Source organism: Hemitrygon akajei, chromosome 6 (assembly GCF_048418815.1).
Source record: "Hemitrygon akajei chromosome 6, sHemAka1.3, whole genome shotgun sequence".
NCBI classification, from domain to species: Eukaryota; Metazoa; Chordata; class Chondrichthyes; order Myliobatiformes; family Dasyatidae; genus Hemitrygon; species Hemitrygon akajei.
This window is the reverse complement of record NC_133129.1, coordinates 127,767,355-127,789,154: the sequence shown is the minus strand read 5'-3', so window position 1 is coordinate 127,789,154 and position 21,800 is coordinate 127,767,355. Positions and strand designations below refer to the sequence as shown.

General features: G+C 41.4%; 1 protein-coding gene across 2 annotated transcripts in view; it reads right to left on the bottom strand.

Annotated features, from left to right (window-relative positions):
- Positions 1 to 555: 555 nt before the first annotated feature.
- trpm5 (transient receptor potential cation channel, subfamily M, member 5) overlaps positions 556 to 21,800 on the bottom strand; it is a 108,533-nt gene continuing 87,288 nt past the window's right edge. For both annotated transcript variants that reach the window (XM_073049211.1, XM_073049210.1), the window contains 5 exons: positions 21,430 to 21,608; positions 20,272 to 20,404; positions 10,529 to 10,601; positions 5,163 to 5,253; positions 556 to 989 (listed from right to left, as the gene is read on the bottom strand). In XM_073049211.1, the coding sequence (XP_072905312.1) occupies positions 883 to 989; positions 5,163 to 5,253; positions 10,529 to 10,601; positions 20,272 to 20,404; positions 21,430 to 21,608 (583 nt within the window). In that variant the 3' untranslated portion in view covers positions 556 to 882. The remainder of the gene's footprint in view (positions 990 to 5,162; positions 5,254 to 10,528; positions 10,602 to 20,271; positions 20,405 to 21,429; positions 21,609 to 21,800) is intronic.

Below are 21,800 nucleotides of genomic sequence, written 5' to 3'. Positions count from 1 at the left end.
GTTAGTATCACACGGCAACACTTGTATTGACAAGAGCTGTGTATACTGTGTGTCTATTCAATGCCAATATTGATAGATCTTTGAAAGTTAAGAGAATCAATAGCCAGGATTGTGAATAAGGCACAGGAAGGAACTGATGTGATTTCATCCAATGGTAGAACAGGTTTGAAGACTTACAGGAGCCACTACTAATTATGTTCTTAAATTAAACCAATATAATTATATACAGGAAGCTCCTGGAAATAGGCGTGAACTTAATGAGCAGTTTAGTTGGTTGAAGTTGTGCAAGGAAAACTGTGGTTTTTGGGATGTTTAATGAAGTGTGTTTAAGTTATAATTTTGGAAATTATATTGCCAACCTACCTAAACAGTCAGTCTTGGTGCTTAAGTCCAATCATGGGGTGGTGCATTAGAGTGTTCAAAGATGAATTAATTTAATGGATTACCAAACAAGTTTGAAGTGTCAAGGTGCTATATATAGCTATTGATTGTGCAGTTAGTTTTGTAAGTCTTTGCAGATTGTCAGTTTAACCCAATGAAACAGTATTCAAAAAATTGTTTAAGTTGAAGGTTTATTTTCAATGACTTTGTTTGTTTAGAAATTCATTTTGTATTTTACACTAACAAGAACAGGACTTTACTCAGGTATATTAATCAAAGCTATAAGTGGTCTGAGAATGTTTACATTTCACTGCTGCTAATTATACTTGTTTGCCTTTTGCTTAACATTTCTTTTCCAAAATTGTATAAATTAATTACCGCAGAATTTAAATTTAGATTTACAATGTGTACATCTTTTTTGCTGCAGTTGTTACTACAAAGAACAAAAATTAATGCCAGTGAAACATCATCCTCTGTACCAGAGTACTTTCCCTGCTGTAATTAGTTATCAATGTACGGCATGTCCACTGCCTCACTATCCACCGGACAGTCAGTAATGTCTGCTGGTAATGCAGTCACTGGTCTCTTGTAGACTGGAATCGGAGAATCTGCAAGGAATGGAAATAGAGAGGAGAGAAAAAGAACATTTTTCTAACTATAGTTACTATTGTGCTATATGGCAAACTTTGTATGCACTGGAAAAATTTAATTAACACTCAAAAATGAGAGTATGGGACTGGTTGCCTTTGAATTATGTTATTGAGGTAGAATGCAAAGCAGGCCCTTCCTGCCATTTGAGCCACAATTTAATCATAACTTAATCATGGGACAATTTACAATGACCAATTAAGCTACCAACCAGTACGTTTTTGGACCGTGGGAGGAAACTGGAGCACCCGGAGGAAACCCATGCAGTCATGGGGAGAACATACAAGCTTCTTACAGACAGCGACAGAAAGTGAATCTGGGTGGCTGGTGCTGTAAAGTGTTCTGCTAACCACTACACTATGTAACTACAAATAAATAAATAAATAAATATGCATTTATAATTGAACCAGAACATCAGATGTTGTACTTATACAACATTCTGCAGCTAAAATCCTTGTTGAAGAACTAAATGCCAGCAAGGGCCTTCAGCACTGTTCAGTGAAAATAGCAAGGGTTATGTTGTCATCAGAAATGGGCCTATCTACCCATCATGTCCATACCAACTCTTTTTGCCCATCGGAAGTAATTCCATAAAGTACATAACCTTCTAAGTCTTGCTTATTCAAATGCCTTCTCTTCTTTTCAAACATCAGCAATTGCAAACTTCATCAGTTCTTGAATTCCTCTTCTTCACATTATCATTTTCTCATTCACTTTTCCCCAGGTTTGCCTTTCCTTCTCTGCTGTTCAAACGCTGAACAACCTATCCTCGTTTCAAAGAATTGGCAACCCTTCATTTGATATTGATCTTCTATGTCTTCACCCCAGAGAGTGGACCATTTCTCCCATCTTCAGCATTCCTGGCAGCATACCCTCTCATTGTTAACACTGCATTTACCATCCTCACCACTGACTCAACCTGCAATTTAATCATTAGGAAGTTCTTTACGAGGGCTCCCAAATCCCATTGGACCATGGATTTTTGAATTTTGTCCCCATTTAGAAGATAGCCTAGGCTTTTATTCTTGTCTTGTCCATACTGCACCAACCGCCGCCACTGGGCTATAAACGTGCAGGAGCAGTGTGTGGTTAAGGGCCGTGCTCAAAGACACACATGCTGCCTCGGCTGAGGATCGAACTAACAACCTTCAGATCGCCAGCCCAAAGCCTTAACCACTTGGCCACACACCAAGTGCATAACTATATACTTCCCAACACTATTCCATCTGCCACTTCTTTACCCATTCTCCTAATCAGTCTAGGTCCTTCTGCAGCCTTTCTACTTCCTACCTGCCCCTCCACCTACCTTAGTATTGTCCACAAAATTGGACACAAAGCCATCATTTACATCAACCAAGTTACTAACATACAATGTGAAAAGCATTTCCAACACTGATCCCTTCAGAACACCACTGCCAATCAGAAAAGGCTCCTTTTATTCCCAGTCTTTGCCTCCTGCTAATCAGCCAATGCTCTATCCATGCTACTATCTTTCTTGTAATACCAAGGGCTCTTATCTTGCTTAGCAGCCTCTTATGTAGCAGATGTACACAACATCCACCGATTCTCCTTCATCTATTTGCTTGCTGTCTCCACAAAAAAATTCCAACAGATTTGTCAGGCAAGATTTTCCCTTAAGGATACCATTGCTGACTTTGGCCTATTTTATCATGTGCCCCCGAAACACTATCCTTAAGAATCAACTCTAACGTCTTCTCAACCACTGAATTCAGGCTAACTGGCCTATTATTTTCTTTTTTTCTGCCTCCCTCCCTCCTTGAAGAGTGGAGTGACATTTGAAATATGCCAGTCATCTGGAACAATTCTAGAATCTATTAATTCTTGAAAGATCATTACTAATGCCTCCACAATCTCTTCAGCTATCTCCTTCAGAACCCTGGGGATGTAGTCCATCTGGTCTGGTGACTTATCTACATTCCAACCTTTCTGTTTCCCAAGCACCTTCTCCCCAGTAATATCAACTGCACTCATTTCTACCTTCTGATACTTGAACTTCCAGCACACTGTTTGTATGTTCCACAGTGAAGACTGGTGCAAAATAATTATTCAGTTAATCCACCATTTCTTTGTCTCCCATTACTACCTCTCCAGTGTCATTTTTCAGCAGTTCAATATCTACTCTTGTCTCTCTTTTACTCTTCATATATTTGAAAAAACATTTGGTATCCTCTTTGGTTTTTTGGCTTGCTTAGCTGCACTTTTAATCTTTTAACCTCTTGTGGCTTTTTTCGTTGCCTTCTGTTGGATTTTAAAGGTTTCCCAATCCTCTAACCTTCCACTAATTTTTGCTCTGTTAAATGCCCTCTCTTTTGCTTTTATGTTGGCTTTGACTTCTCTTGCAAACCATGGCTGCCTCATCCTACCTTTAGAAAACTACTACTTCTTTCGGGTTATCTATCCTCAGCCTTCCAAATGGCTCTCAGAAACTCCAGCCATTGCTGCTCTGCCATCACCCTGCTAGTGTGCTCCTCCAATCAGCTCTAGTCCCTGACTCTAGTCTATCTGTTCTGATGACAGAACTTTCCACACTAGGGCTTCCAGGGTTTGTTCGTGTTCACACTCTCACTCTCACTCTCACTCTCACTCTCACTCTCACTCTCTCTCTCTCTCTCTCTCTCTCTCTCTCTCTCTCTCTCTCTCTCTCCCTCTCTCTCTCCCTCTCCCTCTCCCTCTCCCTCTCCCTCTCTCCCTCTCTCCCTCTCTCCCTCTCTCCCTCCCTCCCTCTCTCTCTCCCTCTCTCCTTCAGTTGATGCAGCTCCCAATCACCTCTTTTAAATTCTCTCCATTTCCCACTGCTGTCCCCCCTAGCCTCTGTCCTTGCTTTCCACCCCATCAGCTTCAATCTGAAGCTACCACCAGACGCGTCTTCCTTTTCTTCCCCTTTGAGAAGTCCGAAGGGACTGTTTCTTCTGCAACTTCCTGGTTCACTGTCATTTACTGCACAACCACAACAACCCTTTTGGCTCTTCCCTGCCCACCATCCAGGAACACAAACACACTTTTCAGGTGAAGTAGCGATTTCTTTGTGCTACTTTCAGTTTAAAATCTTAAATTCTCAACCAAGAGGTTTCTTCTGCACGTTAGGCTGCTGTCACCCCTAATTTTACATTTGACACCTATTTTGGGCTCTGTGTCTGACCTATTGCATTGCTCAAAATGCAGTTTCAGAACAGAATCTTCCAATCAGTGAGAGATGTTTTAGCCCTCTGGACTCATCATATTTAATAAATTCAGTCTGCAGATGTTACCTGCCTTGCTGAATATTTCCACAGTTTTACTGTTCAGATTTCTATCAACTGCAATTGGATCTCTCCTTTTTATCTCTCTCCACTTTCACCTTCTATTTAAACCATCAAGTGAGCTGCTATTAAAAAACCTCCCTCTGTCATTATTTGACTTAATCTCTCCTGGTTTCTACTCTGCAAACTTTCTTCCTCTCTCCCCCTTTCCCCGTTCTGAAGAAGGGTCAAGGACATTAAACATTAACCCTGTTTCTCTGTCCACAGATGCAGCCTGACCTGAGCATCTTCATCATTTTCTAATTTTATTTCCCATTCCCAGCATTTGTTAAAGTCTTCAAATGGTATGAAGTTTCCCAATGTAAACTGGTCTTCTGTATGTTCACAGAAAATTGACTGATAGGCACATGATTTGGAGGAAACACTTGTCTTTGAAGCGTTCCTCACAACTTCCCATTTGGGGCCTCCTTCTGTCCTCTCTGGGTGTGTTTTGAACAAATTGAAGATCATTTTGCTTTGTTTATCCAACAGCTAATGGTATGTGGTTTAGATAGACACAGGTTTGTCCTTGTCTTTTACACTTTCCACATTAGTTTATGAAATTAAACAATCTTACTGAATGCGAACTAAAAGTCAAAGATAATAACCTCAACACCTCAACTCCCTGATCTTTTATACATTTATCTACTACCTCTTTAAATACACCCAATAATATAACCCCAGAACCCTCTGCAAGCCCTACAGGAAAATAACTTCATACAAATCATGGCCAATTTTATATCTCTGATCATGTGAACTCAAGATTGATAAAATTAGAAATAAATAAACACACTAATGAAGCCTCTGAACAGTGATTGAGTAAGACGACAGTACCTGGACAGGTTGGAGGAGGCTTGTTGCAATGTAGGTTATTTTGAACAAAGGATTTAGTCATCCAGGATAGAACATCGCTGCAATATGTCATCTGCAAAAAGAATACCAAGAAATAAACTCAAATGCAGCTATTACTGACGCTGCATTAAAAACCAGCAATGCAGCTTTCAAAATGAATCATTTCATCTGAGATTTTGATGAAGAAACTTCAACTGCAAACGTGTTTTCAGATTAGCAGAACCTGAGTCATAGGTTATATGAAATATAAACAGAAACTGCTGAGGAGACCATGGGGAAGTAAAGAATTAACTGGAAATATTAACTCCCCTTTGCTCCATAGAGATGTTGACTGACCTGCTGTGCATTTCTGACATTCTCTATTTCAATTTTAATTTTGAATATCCAACAACTATAGTATTTTACTTCTTTTCTAGTTTGGCTTAGTCAACTTAATTGATGTGATACAAGTCATGCGTACTGTAGTTGACTGTGAAAATTGGAATAGTTCTAGGCCTAACCTGTAGAATGACTTGTAGCAAAATGAACTGATGTCATCTGCTATGGCAAACACTTGGAACAGCCTTAGTTCCAGCATCAGACAGTGCCATGTTTTACATTAACTTACTACTTCATGAATTTAGGAATTCACTAATTTATTTTCACACAAAACCCCATTTACAATTTCAGTGTTTTTTTTTATTAATTGACTTACCCAGCTGCATAAAATGATGCCAAGTGTAAACAATATATATATATCTGAAGATCAAAAGTAACATTTTCTCCCTGTCCCTCATGGTATGTGTATACATATACGTACACATATACAAACGTTTGTATATGCCTATAAGATGGCATTTTAGAGCAGCTTATAGTTGAGCCCATTAGGGGTCAGATATTCTGGATTGGGTGTTGTGTATTGAACCAGATTTGACTAGAGAGCTTAAGGTAAAGGAACCCTTAGGAGATAGTGACCATAATATGATGGAATTCACCCTGTAATTTGAGAGGGAGAAGCTAAAGTATCAGTATTACAGTAGAGTAAAAGGAAATTCAGAGGCATGAGAGAGGAGCTGGCCAAAGCTGATTGGAAGGGCACAGTAGTAGGGATGATGGCAGAGCAGCAATTGCTGGAGTTTCTGGGAGCAATTTAGAAGGCACAGGATAGAACATAGAACATAGAAAACCTACAGCACAATACAGGCTCTTCAGCTCACAAAGCTGTGCTGAACACCTTAGGACTACCTAGGCTTACCCATAGCCTTTTATTTTTCTAGGCTCCATGTACCCATCCAGGAGCCTCTTAAAAGACCCTATTATTACCACCTATACCACCACTGCCGGCAGCCCATTCCACGCATTCACCACTCTCTGCGTAAAAAACTTACCCTGAACATCTCCTCTGTACCTTCCTCCAAGCACCTTAAAACTGTGCCCTCTCGTGCTAGTCATTTCAATCCTCGGAAAAAGCCTCTGACTACCCAAATGATCAATGCCACTCATTATCTTGTATACCTCTATCAGGTCACTTCTCATCCTCCGTTGCTCCAAGAAGTAAAGGCTGAGTTCATTCAGCCTATTCTCATAAGGCATGCTCCCCAATCCAGGCAACATCCTTATAAATCTCCTCTTCACCCTTTCAATGGTTTCCAGGTCCTTCCTGTAGTGAGGTGACCAGAACTGAGCACAGCACTCCAAGTGGAGTCAGACCAGGGTCCTATATAGCTGCAACATTACCTCTTGGCTCCTAAACTCAATCCCATGATTGATGAAGACCAATGCAAAGTATGCCTTCTTAACCACAGAGCCAATCTGTGCAGCAGCTTTGGACTTGGACCCCAAATCACTCTGATCCTTCACACTGCCAAGAGTCTTATCATTAATGCTATATTCTGCCATCATATTTGACCTACTAAAATGAACCACTTCAAACTTATTTGGGTTGAACTCCATCTGCCACTTCTCCGCCCAGTTTTGCATCCTTTCAATGTTCCGCTGTAACCTCAGACAGCCCTCCACACTATCCACAACACCCCCAACCTCTGTGTCATCAGCAAACTTACTAACCCATCCCTCCACTTCCTCATCCAGGTCATTGATAAAAATTATGAAGATTAGGGGTCCCAGAACAGATCCCTGAGGCACACCACTGGTCACTGACCTCCATGCAGAATATGACCCATCTACAACCACTCTTTGCCTTCTGTGGGCAAGCCAGTTCTGTATCTACAAAGCAATGTCCCCTTGGATCCCATGCCTCCTTACCTTCTCAATAAGCCTTGTATGGGGTACCTTATCAAATGCCTTGCTGAAACCCATATACACTACATCTATTGCTCTACCATCATCAATGTGTTTAGTCACATTCTTTAAAAATTCAATCAGGCTCGTACAGCACGACCTGCCCTTAACAAAGCCATGCTGACTATTGCTAATCATATTATGCCTCTCCAAATGTTCATAAATCCTGCCTTTCAGGATCTTCTCCATCAACTTACCAACCACTGAAAGAAGACTCACTAGTCTATAATTTCCTGGGCTATCTCTACTCCCTTTTTCGAATAAGGGAACAACATCCACAACCTTCCAATACTCCAGAACCTCTCCCATCCTCATTGATCATGCAAACATTGTTGCCAGAGGCTCAGCAATCTCCTCCTTCATTTTCCACAGTAGCCTAGGGTACATCCCATCTGGTCCCGGTGACTTATCCAACTTGATGCTTTCCAAAAGCTCCAGCACATCCTCTTCCTTAATATCTACATGCTCAAGCTTTTCAGTCTGCTGCAAGTCATCCTCACAATCTCCAAGATTCTTTTTCATAGTGAATACAGAGCAAAGTACTCATTAAGTACCTCTGCTATCTCCTCCAGTTCATACACACTTGATTGGTCCTATTCTCTCACGACTTATCCTCTTGCTCTTCACATACTTGTAGAATTCCTTAATCCTGTCTGCCAAGGCCTTCTCATAGCCCCTTCTGGCTCTTGTAATTTCATTCTTAAGCTCCTCCCTGCTAGCCTTATCATCTTCTAGATCTTTATCATTACCTAGTTTTTTGAACCTTTAGTAAGCTCTTCTTTTCTTCTTGTCTAGATTTACAATAGCCTTTGTACACCACGGTTCCTGTACCCTATCATCCTTTCCCTGTCTCATTGGAATGTACCTATGCAGAACTCCATGCAAATATCTCCTGAACATTTGCCACATTTCTTCCATATGTTTCCCTGAGAACATCTGTTTCCAATTTATGCTTCGAAGTTCCTGCCTGATAGCCTCATATTTCCCATTACTCCAATTAAAAGTTTCCCTAACTTGTCTGTTCCTACTCCTCTCTAATGCTATGGTAAAGGAGATAGAATTATGATCACTATCTCCAAAATGCTCTCCCACTGAGACACCTTACACCTGACCAGGTTCATTTCCCAAGACCAGATCAAGAACAGCCTCTCCTCTTGTAGGCTTATCTACATATTGTATCAAGAAACCTTCCTGAACACACCTAACAAACTCCACACCATCCAAATCCCTCACTCTAGGGAGATGCTGATCAATATTTGGGAAATTAGAAATCTCCCACCACAACAACCCTGTTATTATTACACTTTTGCAGAATCTGTCTCCCAGTCTGCTCCTCAATGTCCCTGTTACTATTGGGTTGTGTTGGTGCATGGCCAAGTGGTTAAGACATTCGTCTAGTGATCTGAAGGTCGCTAGTTCGAGCCTTGGCTGAGGCTGCGTGTGTGTCCTTAAGCAAGGCACTTAACAACACATTGCTCTGCGATGACACCGGTGCCAAGCTGTATGGATCCTAATGCCCTTCCCTTGGACAACATTGGTGGCATGGAGAGGGGAGACTTGCAGCTTGGGCAACTGTCGGTCTTCCATACAAAAAACCTTGCCCAGGCTTGCGCCCTGGAAACTTTCCAAGGCGCAAATCCATGGTCTATCGAGACTAACGGAGGCCTACACACACTATTGGGTGGACTATGAAAAACACCCAGTAGAGTTATTGACCCCTTCCTATTCTTAACTTCCACCCACAGAGACTCCATAGACAACCTCCAAAACTTACTCCTTTTCTGCAGCCCTGACACTATCGCTGATCAACAGTACCATGCCCCCATCTCTTTTGCCTCCCTCCCTGTCTTTTCTGAAACATCTAAAGCCTGACACTTGAAGTAGCCATTCCCTCCTCTGCACCATCCAAGTCTCTGTAATGGCCATAATATCATAGCTCCAAGCGCTGATCCATGCACTAAGCTCATCCGTTTTCTTCATAATACTCCTCACATTAAAATAGACTCACCTCAAACCATCGGTCTGAGTGCGTCCCTTCTCTATCACCTGCCTATCCTCCCTCTCGCACTGTCTCCAAGCTTTCTCTATTTCTGAGCTAACCTCCCTTTCCTCCATCACATCAGTTTGGATCCCACCCCCCAGCAATTCTAGTTTAAACTCTCCCCAATAGCCTTAATAAAACCTCCCCACCAGGATATTGGTCCCCCTGGGATTCAAGTGCAACCTGTCCTTTTTGTACAGGTCACACCTACCCCAAAAGAGGTCCCAATGATCCAGAAATCTGAATCCCCGCCCCCTGCTCCAATCCCTCAGCACACATTTATCCTCCATCTCATACTATTCCTATACTCACTGTCACGTGGCACAGGCAATATTCCTGAGGTGACTACCTTAGTGATCCTGCTTCTCAACTTTCTTCCTAACTCAGGACCTCCTCCCTTTTCCTGCCTATTTCATTGGTACCAATATGTACCACAACCTCTAGAATACTGATTCACCCCAATGGTGAATCAGCATTCTAAAGGCAGGATGACGCAATTGAGGCTGACTAGACAGTCAAAGGCAACATAAAAGCAAGACAGAGGACATACAATAGAGCAAAAATTCGTGAGAAGTTAGAGATTTGGGAAACTTTTAAAAAATGACTAAATGCAACTGAAAAACCCAAAAGGGAAAAGATGAAATATACAGGTAAACTAGCCAACGATATCAAAGAGGATACTAAAAACTTCTTCATATATACAAAGGGTTGAAGAATGACAAGAGTAGGTATTGGAGCACAGGAAAATGACACTGGAGAGGTAATTATAGGGGACAAGGAAATGGCAGGCATTTTGCATTAGTCTTCACTGATATATACACATGATGTTTTACTCCACAAATTAGTATTTGGTTTGAGGCCTGTTAGGTTGTGCTCAACTGCTTGTTACTTATGTAGAAATCAATCCCTTGTCAAAGCAATCATTGGTATTTTAGCTGCATTATTCAAAATTTGCCAGTCTGCTTATTCAAGGGAAAGTTAAAATGACTAAAAAAGGAACTCTTACTCAGCATTATTTTTAACCTACCTTTGCCTCAAGGTTTACCAGGCGTTTCTCCCCCTCTTGAATCCTATTTATGAATTTAAGTAATGAATCTACCCTAAAAAGAAACAAATAATCTTATTATATTAAAGGATGTGATCTCTGCTGTAAATGAGAACTTGTTATCAGAGATAAAGCAAGATGCAGTTATTCCATAAATCGATTCCAGGCAAGTTCAAAGAAGAAAATATACACATCTCTAACAAGGCAGAGTAAATGTTGAGTAACATGTAATTATAATGGCTACCACCCAGCTTGGTGATAAGTTTGTTTCCATCTCTGAACAAACTCAGTTCATATTGGTCAGTCTGTTACTGGAATAAACAACATACTTCCTGCATGTTTCAGTACTATCTGAATATAATGGATAAATGTTTATATCAGTATTCATTGGAAATAAAAAGCTCTTATGTTCACTTCAAATAAAACTAGAGGAAAAGAATTTTAACAAAGATGAAGGTCTCACTCGAAGTAAGAGCTGAAATTTGATTATAAACAAGGTGGGAGAGCAGAAACCTGATTGGATGAGGACAAACCAATCAGGAGGAATGGACTAAGGGGGTATAAATACCACTGGACTAGACATACCCAGGCATCATCCTTGAAGAAGATGGCAGAGTTTGTCATTGACATGTCAGGCATAATCGATACCCGTACCAAGCTGGAAGTCCGAGAAGACTTTATTCATCATGTACTAGATCCTAATTTTTTTTCAGATCTTCACTTGTTACGTTCAAGTTTAATTGTCATTCAAGCATACACATGTATAGAGCTAAATGAAACATCATCCCTCCAGTGCCAAGGTGCAAAACACAGTACATACAATCACACACAGCACATATAGTTACAATAGCATACAGTCACAAAATCATATTTGCACAAGTCCCTGAGTGGCATGGCCTGAGGATTAGTGGTATATATAGTAATTATCCTGGAGCCATGTTTTGCAAATACAGGCACACAGCAGTTTGTCACCTTGTTCAGGGTCAGCCTCAGACAAAGGCAATCCCGCTTGTCTTCCAGGGAGTGAACACTGGAGAGCAGCACCGATGGGAGAGCCGGCCTGCAGGGTCCAGCCCCAAGCCAGCACAGAATCTAGTGTACCCACCTCACCTCTATATTCTCTCACACCACCTCAAATGCCTCCTGCCCTGGGTGACAGTAATAGGCAATGCTGTGGCATGACAGCCTAGTCCACACAGCAATGCAAGGCCACGCAGACCCCCTGGCGTCGGTCCCACCAATGAACTGTATTGCAGTAGTTTGTATTACTAGTGTCCAGCTGAGTCTTGTGAGCACATGAAAAATGTTTAAGACAAACATTTGCATCATTTGTTGGACCCGGAAAGGCCACTATGACCAAAAGGCAGACATGTAGAAGAAGAAGAAGGTATTTATGCTTTACATTTATGATCATGCGGATTTTCATACACTGGTTTTGCATTCAGATATAATACCAACCCTAACTCTTTTCAGCCTTCCCCTTTGTACTGGTTTAGAGCTTGTTTCTTCTTTTAACTTCCCTAGTGTACGACACAAAACTCCTCTGTGGCATCACTACGATAGAATTATATATAATTAGCTTTGGGGAAACTGGAAAAGTAAAGTGGCTGATGAGGAGAAAATACAGGAAATACTCAGCATGTCTGACGCCATCCATGAAGAAAGAAAGAGGTTATTGTTCTTGAAAGGTTATAATGAAAGGTCATCGACCTGAAATATTCTCTGCGGCTCTCTCAACAGATGAAACCTAATTTGTTAAGTATCTCTACCATTTTCTACTATTCATATTTTCAATAAATGCCATTTGCTTTTTGATGTAACGTATATGAATTGCTGAAAAGATTTAAATAATATACCACTTTGTAAACTCATTACAATTAACAAAATGTATGATGTCAGAAAAATCATCAATCATCAGGCTTTTGATCCAGAGGGGATAAGTTCACTTAACTTTGCTTGCCCCATCACTGAACTGTTCCCACAACACATGGACTCACTTTCAAGGACGTTTCATTTGTGCTCTCGATATTTATTGCTGACTTTTTTTTCATTTGTATTTGCACATTGGGTGTTTGGCTATCCGGTTGGGTATGTTTTTCATTAATTTTGTTGTTTTTCTTGGATTTACTGTGTATGCCCACAAGAAAACAAATCTCAGGGTTGTATGTGATGACACACATACACTTTGATAATAAATTTACTTTGAACTTTGACAAGTATGTATGGACTGATTGAAAACTGAAAACAAAGTAAACTTTAAAGATAGTTGTTAGTGTTAGCAAAAAGCTGGATGTGGATTTGTTGAGATTACAATTTGCAAATAGTTTGTACTTGAACTGAAAAAAATTATGGAAGGAAACTTATAAAATATAGAAAAGGAGAATCATTGGGAATGCCACCTTCACAAGATGATGTACATGGCAATACATGTTGATATGGAGGATAACAAGGCGATACATAAGGTCAGAGAAGCAAAGCACGTACAGTACTCTGCAAAAGCCTGAAGCACCCTAGATTTTTTTTATAGGTTTACAGATGGTATGATCTCAACTGAGTTCTGATCTCAACATCATTGAGGCTGTATGAGATGACCTGGAGAGACAAAATGAAGCAAGACAGCCAAAGTCTACAGAAGAACTGTGGCAAATTCTCCAAGATGCTTGGAACAACCTACCAGCCAATTTTCTTATAAAACTGCACGACAGTGTATTGAGGAATTGAGGAATATAGAGTAGCAAGAAAGGAGCTTAAGAAGGGGCTGAGGATAGCAAGAAGGGGCATGAGAAGGCCTTGGCGAGTAGAGTAAAGGAAAACCCCAAGGCATTCTTCAATTATGTGAAGAACTAAAGGTTGACAGGAGTGAAGATAGGACCAATTAGAGATAAAGGTGGGAAGATGTGCCCGGAAGCTGTGGAAGTGAACAAGGTCTTCAATGAATACTTTTCTTCGGTATTCACCAATGACAGTGAGGACAATTTGAGTGTGGGTGATGTTCTGGAACATGTTGATATTAAGGCAGAAGAGGTGTTGGAGTTGTTAAAATATATTAAGATGGTTAAGTCCCTGAGCCCTGATGGAATATTCCCCAGGCTGTTCCACGGAGCGAGGGAAGAGATTGCTGAGCCTCTGGCTAGGATCTTTATGTCCTTGTTGTCCACGTGAATGGTACTGGAGGATTGGAGGGAGGTGAATGTTGTCCTCTTGTTCAAGAAAGGTAGTAGGGATAGTCCAGGTAATTATAGACCAGTGAGCTTTGTGTCTGTGGTGGGAAAGCTGTTGGAAAAGTTTCTTAGAGATAGGATTCATGGGCATTTAGAGAATCATGGTCTGATCAGGGACATTCAGCATGGCTTTTTGAAGGGCAGATTGTGTCTAACAAGCCTGATAGAGTTCTTTGAGGAGGTGACCAGGCATATAGATGAGGGTAGTGCAGTGGATGTGATCTACATGGATTTTAGTAAGACATTTGACAAGGTACCGCACGGTAGGCTTATTCAGAAAGTCAGAAGGCATGGGATCCAAGGAAGCTTGACCAGGTGGATTCAGAATTGGCTTGCCTGCAGAAGGCAGAGGGTTGTGGTGGAGGGAGTACATTCAGATTGGAGGGTTGTGACTAGTGGTGTCCCACAAGGATCTGTTCTGGGACCTCTACTTTTTGTGATTTTTATTAACGACCTGGATGTGGGAGTAGAAGGGTGGGTTGGCAAGTTTGCAGACGACACAAAGGTTGGTGGTGTTGTAGATAGTGTAGAGGATTGTTGAAGATTGCAGAAAGACATTGATAGGATGCAGAAGTGGGCTGAGAAGTGGCAGATGGAGTTCAACCCAGGGAAGTGTGTGGTGGTACACTTTGGAAGGACGAACTCCAAGGCAGAGTACAAAGTAAATGGCAGGATACTTGGAAGTGTGGAGGAGCAGAGGGATCTGGGGGTACATGTCCACAGATCCCTGAAAGTTGCCTCACAAGTAGATAGGGTAGTTAAGAAGGCTTAGGAGTGTTAGCTTTCATAAATTGAGGGATAGAGTTTAAGAGACGTGAAGTAATGATGCAGCTCTATAAAACTCTGGTTAGGCCACACTTGGTGTACTGTGTCCAGTTCTGGTTGCCTCACTATAGGAAGGATGTGGAAGCATTGGAAAGGGTACAGAGGAGATTTACCAGGATGCTGTCTGGTTTAGAGTTGTATGGATTATAATCAGAGATTAAGGGAGCTAGGGCTTTACTCTCTGGAGAGAAGGAGGATGAGAGGAGAGATGATATAGGTGTACAAGATATTAAGAGGAATAGACAGAATGGATAGCCAGCGCCTCTTCCCCAGGGCACCACTGCTCAGTACAAGAGGACATGGCTTTAAGGTAAGGGGAGGGAAGTTCAAGGGGGATATTAGAGGAAGTTTTTTTACTCAGAGAGTGGTTGGTGTGTGGAATGCACTGCCTGAGTCTGTGGTGGAGGCAGATACACTAGTGAAATTTAAGAGACTACTAGACAGGTATATGGAGGAATTTAAGGTGGAGGGTCATATGGGAGGCAGGGTTTAATAGTCGGCACAACATTGTGGGCTGAAGGGCCTGTACTGTGCTGAATTGTTCTATGTTCTATGATGTAGTTCTAAAGGCAAAGGGTGGTCACACCAAATCTTGATTTGATTTAGTTTTTTCTGTTTACTGCTGTTTTATAGTTTTTTTTGATATTTAGAAACTTTCCATTTCATTATTTTTGAAAGCATCTTCGCTTTACAGATTTTTTTTTTTGCACGTACCTAAGACTTTTGCACAGAACTGCGTCTGTTAATTCCTGGAGGAAAAATTGTGAAAAGCAGAAATATTAACAATACAAAGCCTAGCTTAGGCTAGGTGGACCAAAATGAACAGATCTAATTACCCTTCATGAAATAGTTGTTGATGCTCTGAATAAAGTGCACATACTAGAGTGATACCAGAATAACCTGTTAGAAATCCATAGCCAATGGAAATATAGAAATGGAAATATGTTTCTTTGTGGGTGAGAACGATATTAGAGACCATGTGTAAAAAAACCCACCAACACATCAACAAGGCAATTTGAGAAATCTTTAAACTGCATCTGTTCAGCACAGACTAGAAGGGCCGAGATGGCCTGTTTTCGGGCTGTAATTGTTATATGGTTATATCTGTACAGTAAGATGATGTTTTAGGCAAATAGATAAGCACACGAGGGAGCAAGTACAGAAGGAAACTGTGGTAAGGTTAGGGAAACGTAAGGGCAGGTGGAAAAAGCATTAAAACTAACATGAACCTAGTGGATTAAGTGGCTGTTCCTGTATTGCAAATACTTTATCATTTGTTCAGCAGGTGAAACAGGACTTAACAGGCATAGGCCCATCTGCAAACTCAATTGTCTTACATTAAGCCATAGGATAAATTGTCCTGAACTTTTCAAAGTACATAAATATATGTCACCATTGACTACCTTGAAATTCATCTTCTTGCATGCATTCACAATAAAACAAAGAAATACAATAAGAAACTACACACAAAGACTGACAAACAACCAATGTGCAAAAGAAGGCAAATGGCAAATTAAAAATAATAAGTGAATAAATGCAAACATGAGTTGTAGAGTCCTTGAAAGTGAGTCCATAGGTTGTGGAATCAGTTCAGAGTTGAGTGAGTGAAGATATCCATGCTGGTTCAGTAGCCTGATAGGTAAAACGAAACACCTGTCCCTGAACCAGGTGGTGTAGGACCCAAGGCTCCTAAAGCTCTTCAATCAGCCCACTTCACATGTGAGATGGCTTTCTGGAGGTCATACCTGGACCTCTTCTACTTTTTTGGGTTGCTGGTCCTGAATGCTCACTGATCTTGCCCTCAGCAGATTGTGGTCTCTTGGTTAATCCAGGGCTTCTGGTTGAGGTTTGAATGATTTTGTGGGGACACAGTTGTCCATAAGTATCTTAATAAAGTCTGTGACAACCATGGCATATTCACTCAAGTCCTCTGATAAGTCCTTGAACATGGCCCTGTCCACCAACGTGAAGCAATCCCGTAGCTACTCCTCTGCATCATGTGACCACCTCTTTGTTGTCTGTTCTTCTGAAGCCTTGCTCTCTGACCTCTACTGGTATGCAGATCGGAGAAGGACAACCAAATGATCAAATTTCCCAAGATGTGCATGGAATGGGCTGCCGGCGGCAGTGGTGGAGGTGGAAATGATAGGGTCTCTTTAAGAGACTCCTAGATAGGTGCACTGAGCTTAGAAAAATAGAAGGCTATGGGTAAGCCTAGATAGTTCTAAGGTAAGGAAATGTTCGGCACAGCTTTGTGGGCCGAAGGGCCTGAATTGTGCTGTAGGTCTTCTATGTTTCTATGCAGGCTGGGGATCAAATGGTGGAAGCAGGGTACAAATCTGAAACTTATGACTTCATAAGCTTCTTTAGGCCCCATTTGATCCTCTTAAAAATACACTTCTGCAGACTTCTCTCCAAGTGGAGAAACAAGTAGTTGGAAATATGACATTTTTTGGTTTTCACAATAACATTGGAGTTGGATTACACTTGCATACTCTGGCTAAGTGAATATTGGCACCACCCACTGTAACCTACATCAGGCAATCGTCACTCTAATTTTGATTTGCAATGGAATGTTAGCTTGTTCTGTTGAATATAATTTCACTGGATATAGTAACGTATTCCAGTTATCATTCATTGCTATGGAAGCTTACTAATTTTGAAGCAGAATGGAAGTTCTACTGCACTCAAGCAAGAAACTCAATGAAAAGCTATCACTTCTCTATTTAATCTCTGGAGCTCATGATTTGCCATTAATAATTAAATTTAGCTATTTAGACTACACCAATTTAATTAACAATACTTCTATCATGGATTTCTGCCTCCGAGTTATGTCTAACTGTGGGAGGCTAAATAGTTATGAACAAAGAAAAGCAGTGATTTGAAACGTGCTTCATAATAAACTGTAAGAATAGAACAGGGAGCCACAGTTTCAAACCAATATATTGTGCTCAAGGAACTTCCTGATTCAAATACGTAATTATTAGGATTAGGCAAAACTCTAACCACCATGAGAAAGAATACATCTTTGAATAAATTAAGGGCCAGTTCAATACTGTAATGCGTGAATTTTATAGGGATCACAGAACAGTGTAGTACAAGATCAGATCCTTTGCCAACCATGCCTATGGCAATTTAAAACAATCCAGTGTGTTACACAAGGAACTATTACTCCTCCATATTCCTCTATTCCCTGCATGTTTGCATTCCTGGCTAAATGCCTCTTAACATTGCTGTCATAATTGCATCAGCCACCTTCTAGGTACACAAAGCTTGCCTCAAATCTTAAAACTTGTTTTGTATTATCTATCAGGATAATCTATTTTGGACAGATCAAAAGGATCAAATTAGTTCATAGAGCTGGAAATGCTCCAAAAGCAGAATTGGGAGACCCCTTTCTCCACAATACTACTGAGACTTGTCTTACCTTTTAGCTAATGTGACAGAGTTGACTTCTGATCATTTTATTCTCATCGTTGGGAAGCACATTCTGTTAGAAAGCTATTTTAGAAACAGAGAAAACATACAGCACAATACAGGCCCTTCAGCCCACAAAGCTTTGCCGAACATGTCCTTACCTGAGAAATTACCTAGGGTTACCCATAGCCCTCTATTTTTCTGAGCTCCTTATACTTGTCCAGGAGTCTCTTAAAAGACCCTATCATATCTGCCTCCACCACCGTCGCCGGCAGCCCATTCCATGCACTCACCACTCTCTGTGTGAAAAACTTACCCCAATATCACCTCTGTACCTACTTCCAAGCACCTTAAAACTGTGCCCTCTCGTGCTAACCATTTCAGCCCTGGGAAAATGCCTCTGACTATCCACACGATCAATGCCTCTCATCATCTTGTACACCTCTATCAGGTCACCCCTCATCCTCTGTCGCTCCAAGGAAAAAGACCGAGATCACTCAACGTATTCTCATAAGGCATGCTCCCCAATCTAGGCAACATCCTTGTAAATCTTCTCTGCATCCTTCCTATAGTTTCCACATCCTTCCTATAGTGAGGTGACCAGTACTGAGCACAGTACACCAAGTGGGGTCTGACCAGGGTTCAATATAGCTGCAACATTACCTCTCAGCTCTTAAACTCAATCCCACGACTGATGAAGTCCAATGCACTGTATGCCTTCTTAACCATAGAGTCAACCTGCGCAGCAGCTTTGAGTGTCCTATGGACTCGGACCCCAATATCCCTCTGATCCTCCACACTGTCAAGTGTCTTGCCATTAATACTATACTCTGCTATCATATTTAACTACCCAAGATGAACCAGCTCACACTTATCTGGGTTGAACTCCATCTGCCACTTCTCAGCCCAGTTTTGCATCCTATCAATCTCCTGCTGTAACCTCTGACAGCCTTCCACACTATCCACAACACCTCCAACCTTTGTGTCATCAGCAAATTTACTAACCCATCCCTCCACTTCCTCATCCAGGTCATTTATAAAAATCACAGAGTAGGGGTCCCAGAACAGATCCCTGAGGCACACCACTGGTGACCGACCTCCATGCAGAATATGACCTGTCTACAACCACTCTTTGCCTTCTGTGGGAAAGCCAGTTCTGGATCCACAAAGCAAGGTCCCCTTGGATCCCATGCCTCCTTACTTTCTCAATAAGCCTTGCATGGGGTACCTTATCAAATGCCTTGCTGAAATCCATATACACTACATCTATTGCTCTACCATCATCAATGTGTTTAGTCACATTCTTTAAAAATTCAATCAGGCTCGTACAGCACGACCTGCCCTTGACAAAGCCATGCTGACTATTGCTAATCATATTATGCCTCTTCAAATGTTCATAAATCCTGCCTCTCAGGACCTTCTCCATCAACTTACTAACCACTAGAGGAACATGGGGTATTTTAAAAACTTGTGTGAAGCAGTTGGCTATGTTAATGTTCTGACTGCACAACCCTTTACTGCTTGCACAGATGGTAGTCCCACACACTCATCGAGTGCAAAGCAGCATGCAGCTGTGCCGGGAATGGATTGCATTTTCACTGTTGCAGCACAGCTTATTTTTCTCCCCATAATATATACAGCAAATACAAATAGGATATTCTTTTTTAAATTATAACAGCAATTCCACACCTTCCCTTACAATGCACCAATGCCACTCATGTTTCCTCAAACAATGAGGGAAAGAGTTCCAGAGATTATTATACAAGATCCAGTGGTGGCATTGAATTAGAGAGATAAAGCATGGAAAGAAGCTCCCAAGTATATGTTTACACCAATCCTATTTTTTATTCTCCTATGTTTGCATCAACACCCCCAGATTCTACCATTCATTTACACACTGGGGGAAATTTACAACAGCCAATTAACCTACAAGCTGACATGTTCTTGGGATGTGGGATGAAACTGGAGCACACACATGGATTGTGCTAACTCCATAGGGTAACGGATCTCAGGAATGAACTTGGATGAGTTGAGCTGTGCTGGAGCAGCTCTGCCCGCTGGTTTGAGGTCCAGCGGAGATTCAGTGCGTTACTCAGTAAGCACTCCTGCCTCCTGGAATACGCCAGCTGGCACCACTCAGTTGCAGACATCTCCTTTATTTGGACAGGGAGATGTTTCAGACAGGCCACAGTGCATTTTTGGCTAAGTTGATGTTCCAGTTACACTCGGTGTTGAACTGCATTTACTTTCAATTACGCTTACTTGGTGAAAGTCTTCTTCAATCTTTCAGTGCTGCTTTCTCTCTTCCCTTTTTCTAAATTGGCAAGATAATTCTCTTTTTGCACGGATTCCCAGATCCTGATTTTCTGGTCCAAGCTCTCTGGTAACTTCTTTTCTAGAATAGATGTATATAACAAAACATTTGAAGACAAGTGCTACTGTACAATAACTTACTTGTTCAAACTAAAAGCATTTAACAATGTATTAGCATTCACTCTCCCTTCACTTGAAGGGCTGATTACAGAAGGTGGTGCAGGTGTCTAAGTTATACATACAGAAACAGTCCAACTCATCCATGCTAACCAAGATATCTGCCTGAGCTGGTTCCATTTGAGTCTGTTTGGCCATGTCCCTCTTGGCCTTTTCCATTGCCTCTTGGCCATACTCCCCTAAACCTTTTCTGTTGCCTTTTGGCCAAGTCCCTCTGGGCCTTTTCTATTCTCTTTTTGCCATGTCCCTCTAGGCCTTTTCCACTTCCTCTTGGCCGTGTTCCTCTAGCCTGATCTATTGCCTCTGTTTGGCTATGTCCCTCTAGGCCTTTTGTATTCCCTTTTGGGCATGTCCCTCTAGGCCTTTTCTATTCACGTAACTGCCCAAATGTTGTTTAAATATTGTAATTGTACCTACTTCTACAAGTACCTCTGGCTGCTCATTCCACTTACTCATCATCCTCAACAGGTTATCAATTTTACTGATGATTTTATATACGTCTCTAGGTTCATGCTTCAACTTGCTCTGCTCCAGATAACAAGCCCCAGCATATCAAGTGCTCCACTCCTGGTAACATCATCGTGATTCAAAAGGAGTGTGTGCCGAGGGACACACAGAAGCTCAGAGGGAACTGCAGTCTGGCTAACACGGTGGTACAGCTGGTAGAGCAGTTGCTTCACTGTCCCAGCAATCCAAGTTCAATGCAGACCACTGCTGCTATCAATAGAGAGTTTCCACATTCCTCCCACATCCCAAAAAACTTGTGAGTTGCTCAGTTGTGGGGATGCCATAATTGCACCTAGTGTTCGACTTGAGGGCTAACATTCAAATGAATTTGAGCCTTGCACATTAAAACATATAATAGGCTTGGCCAGAGACGTCGAGGCTAGTTTAGGTGCACATACCAGAAGGGCAACTAGGGCAGCTTACCAAAATGCTCTTGCTTGTGTTGTGGTTCCTTAATAATTGAACTAATCAAAAGGTTCAGGTGACTGATGATGATGAAGGGTGGGGCGAGAGCAGGCCGGCTGTGATACTCAACTATCAGATTGTAGCGCTGGAATTTCCAAAATATGTCCGTGTTTACCTGTACGATCTGAAAGGTATAACTGGAAAAGAAAGCACATCACTGAAATGTAATAGTACAGATTAGCCCTTCTACAGACAGAACATTGTTTATACTTGCACATTGTTTACATTGCACCATCAGTGTGCAGAGCTGGACGTAGCAGTTGCTCAATTTATGAGGTCCAGCAGTTCTCAGTAACTATATAAACTGGAAGGCTTCTGTTGGAGTTTGC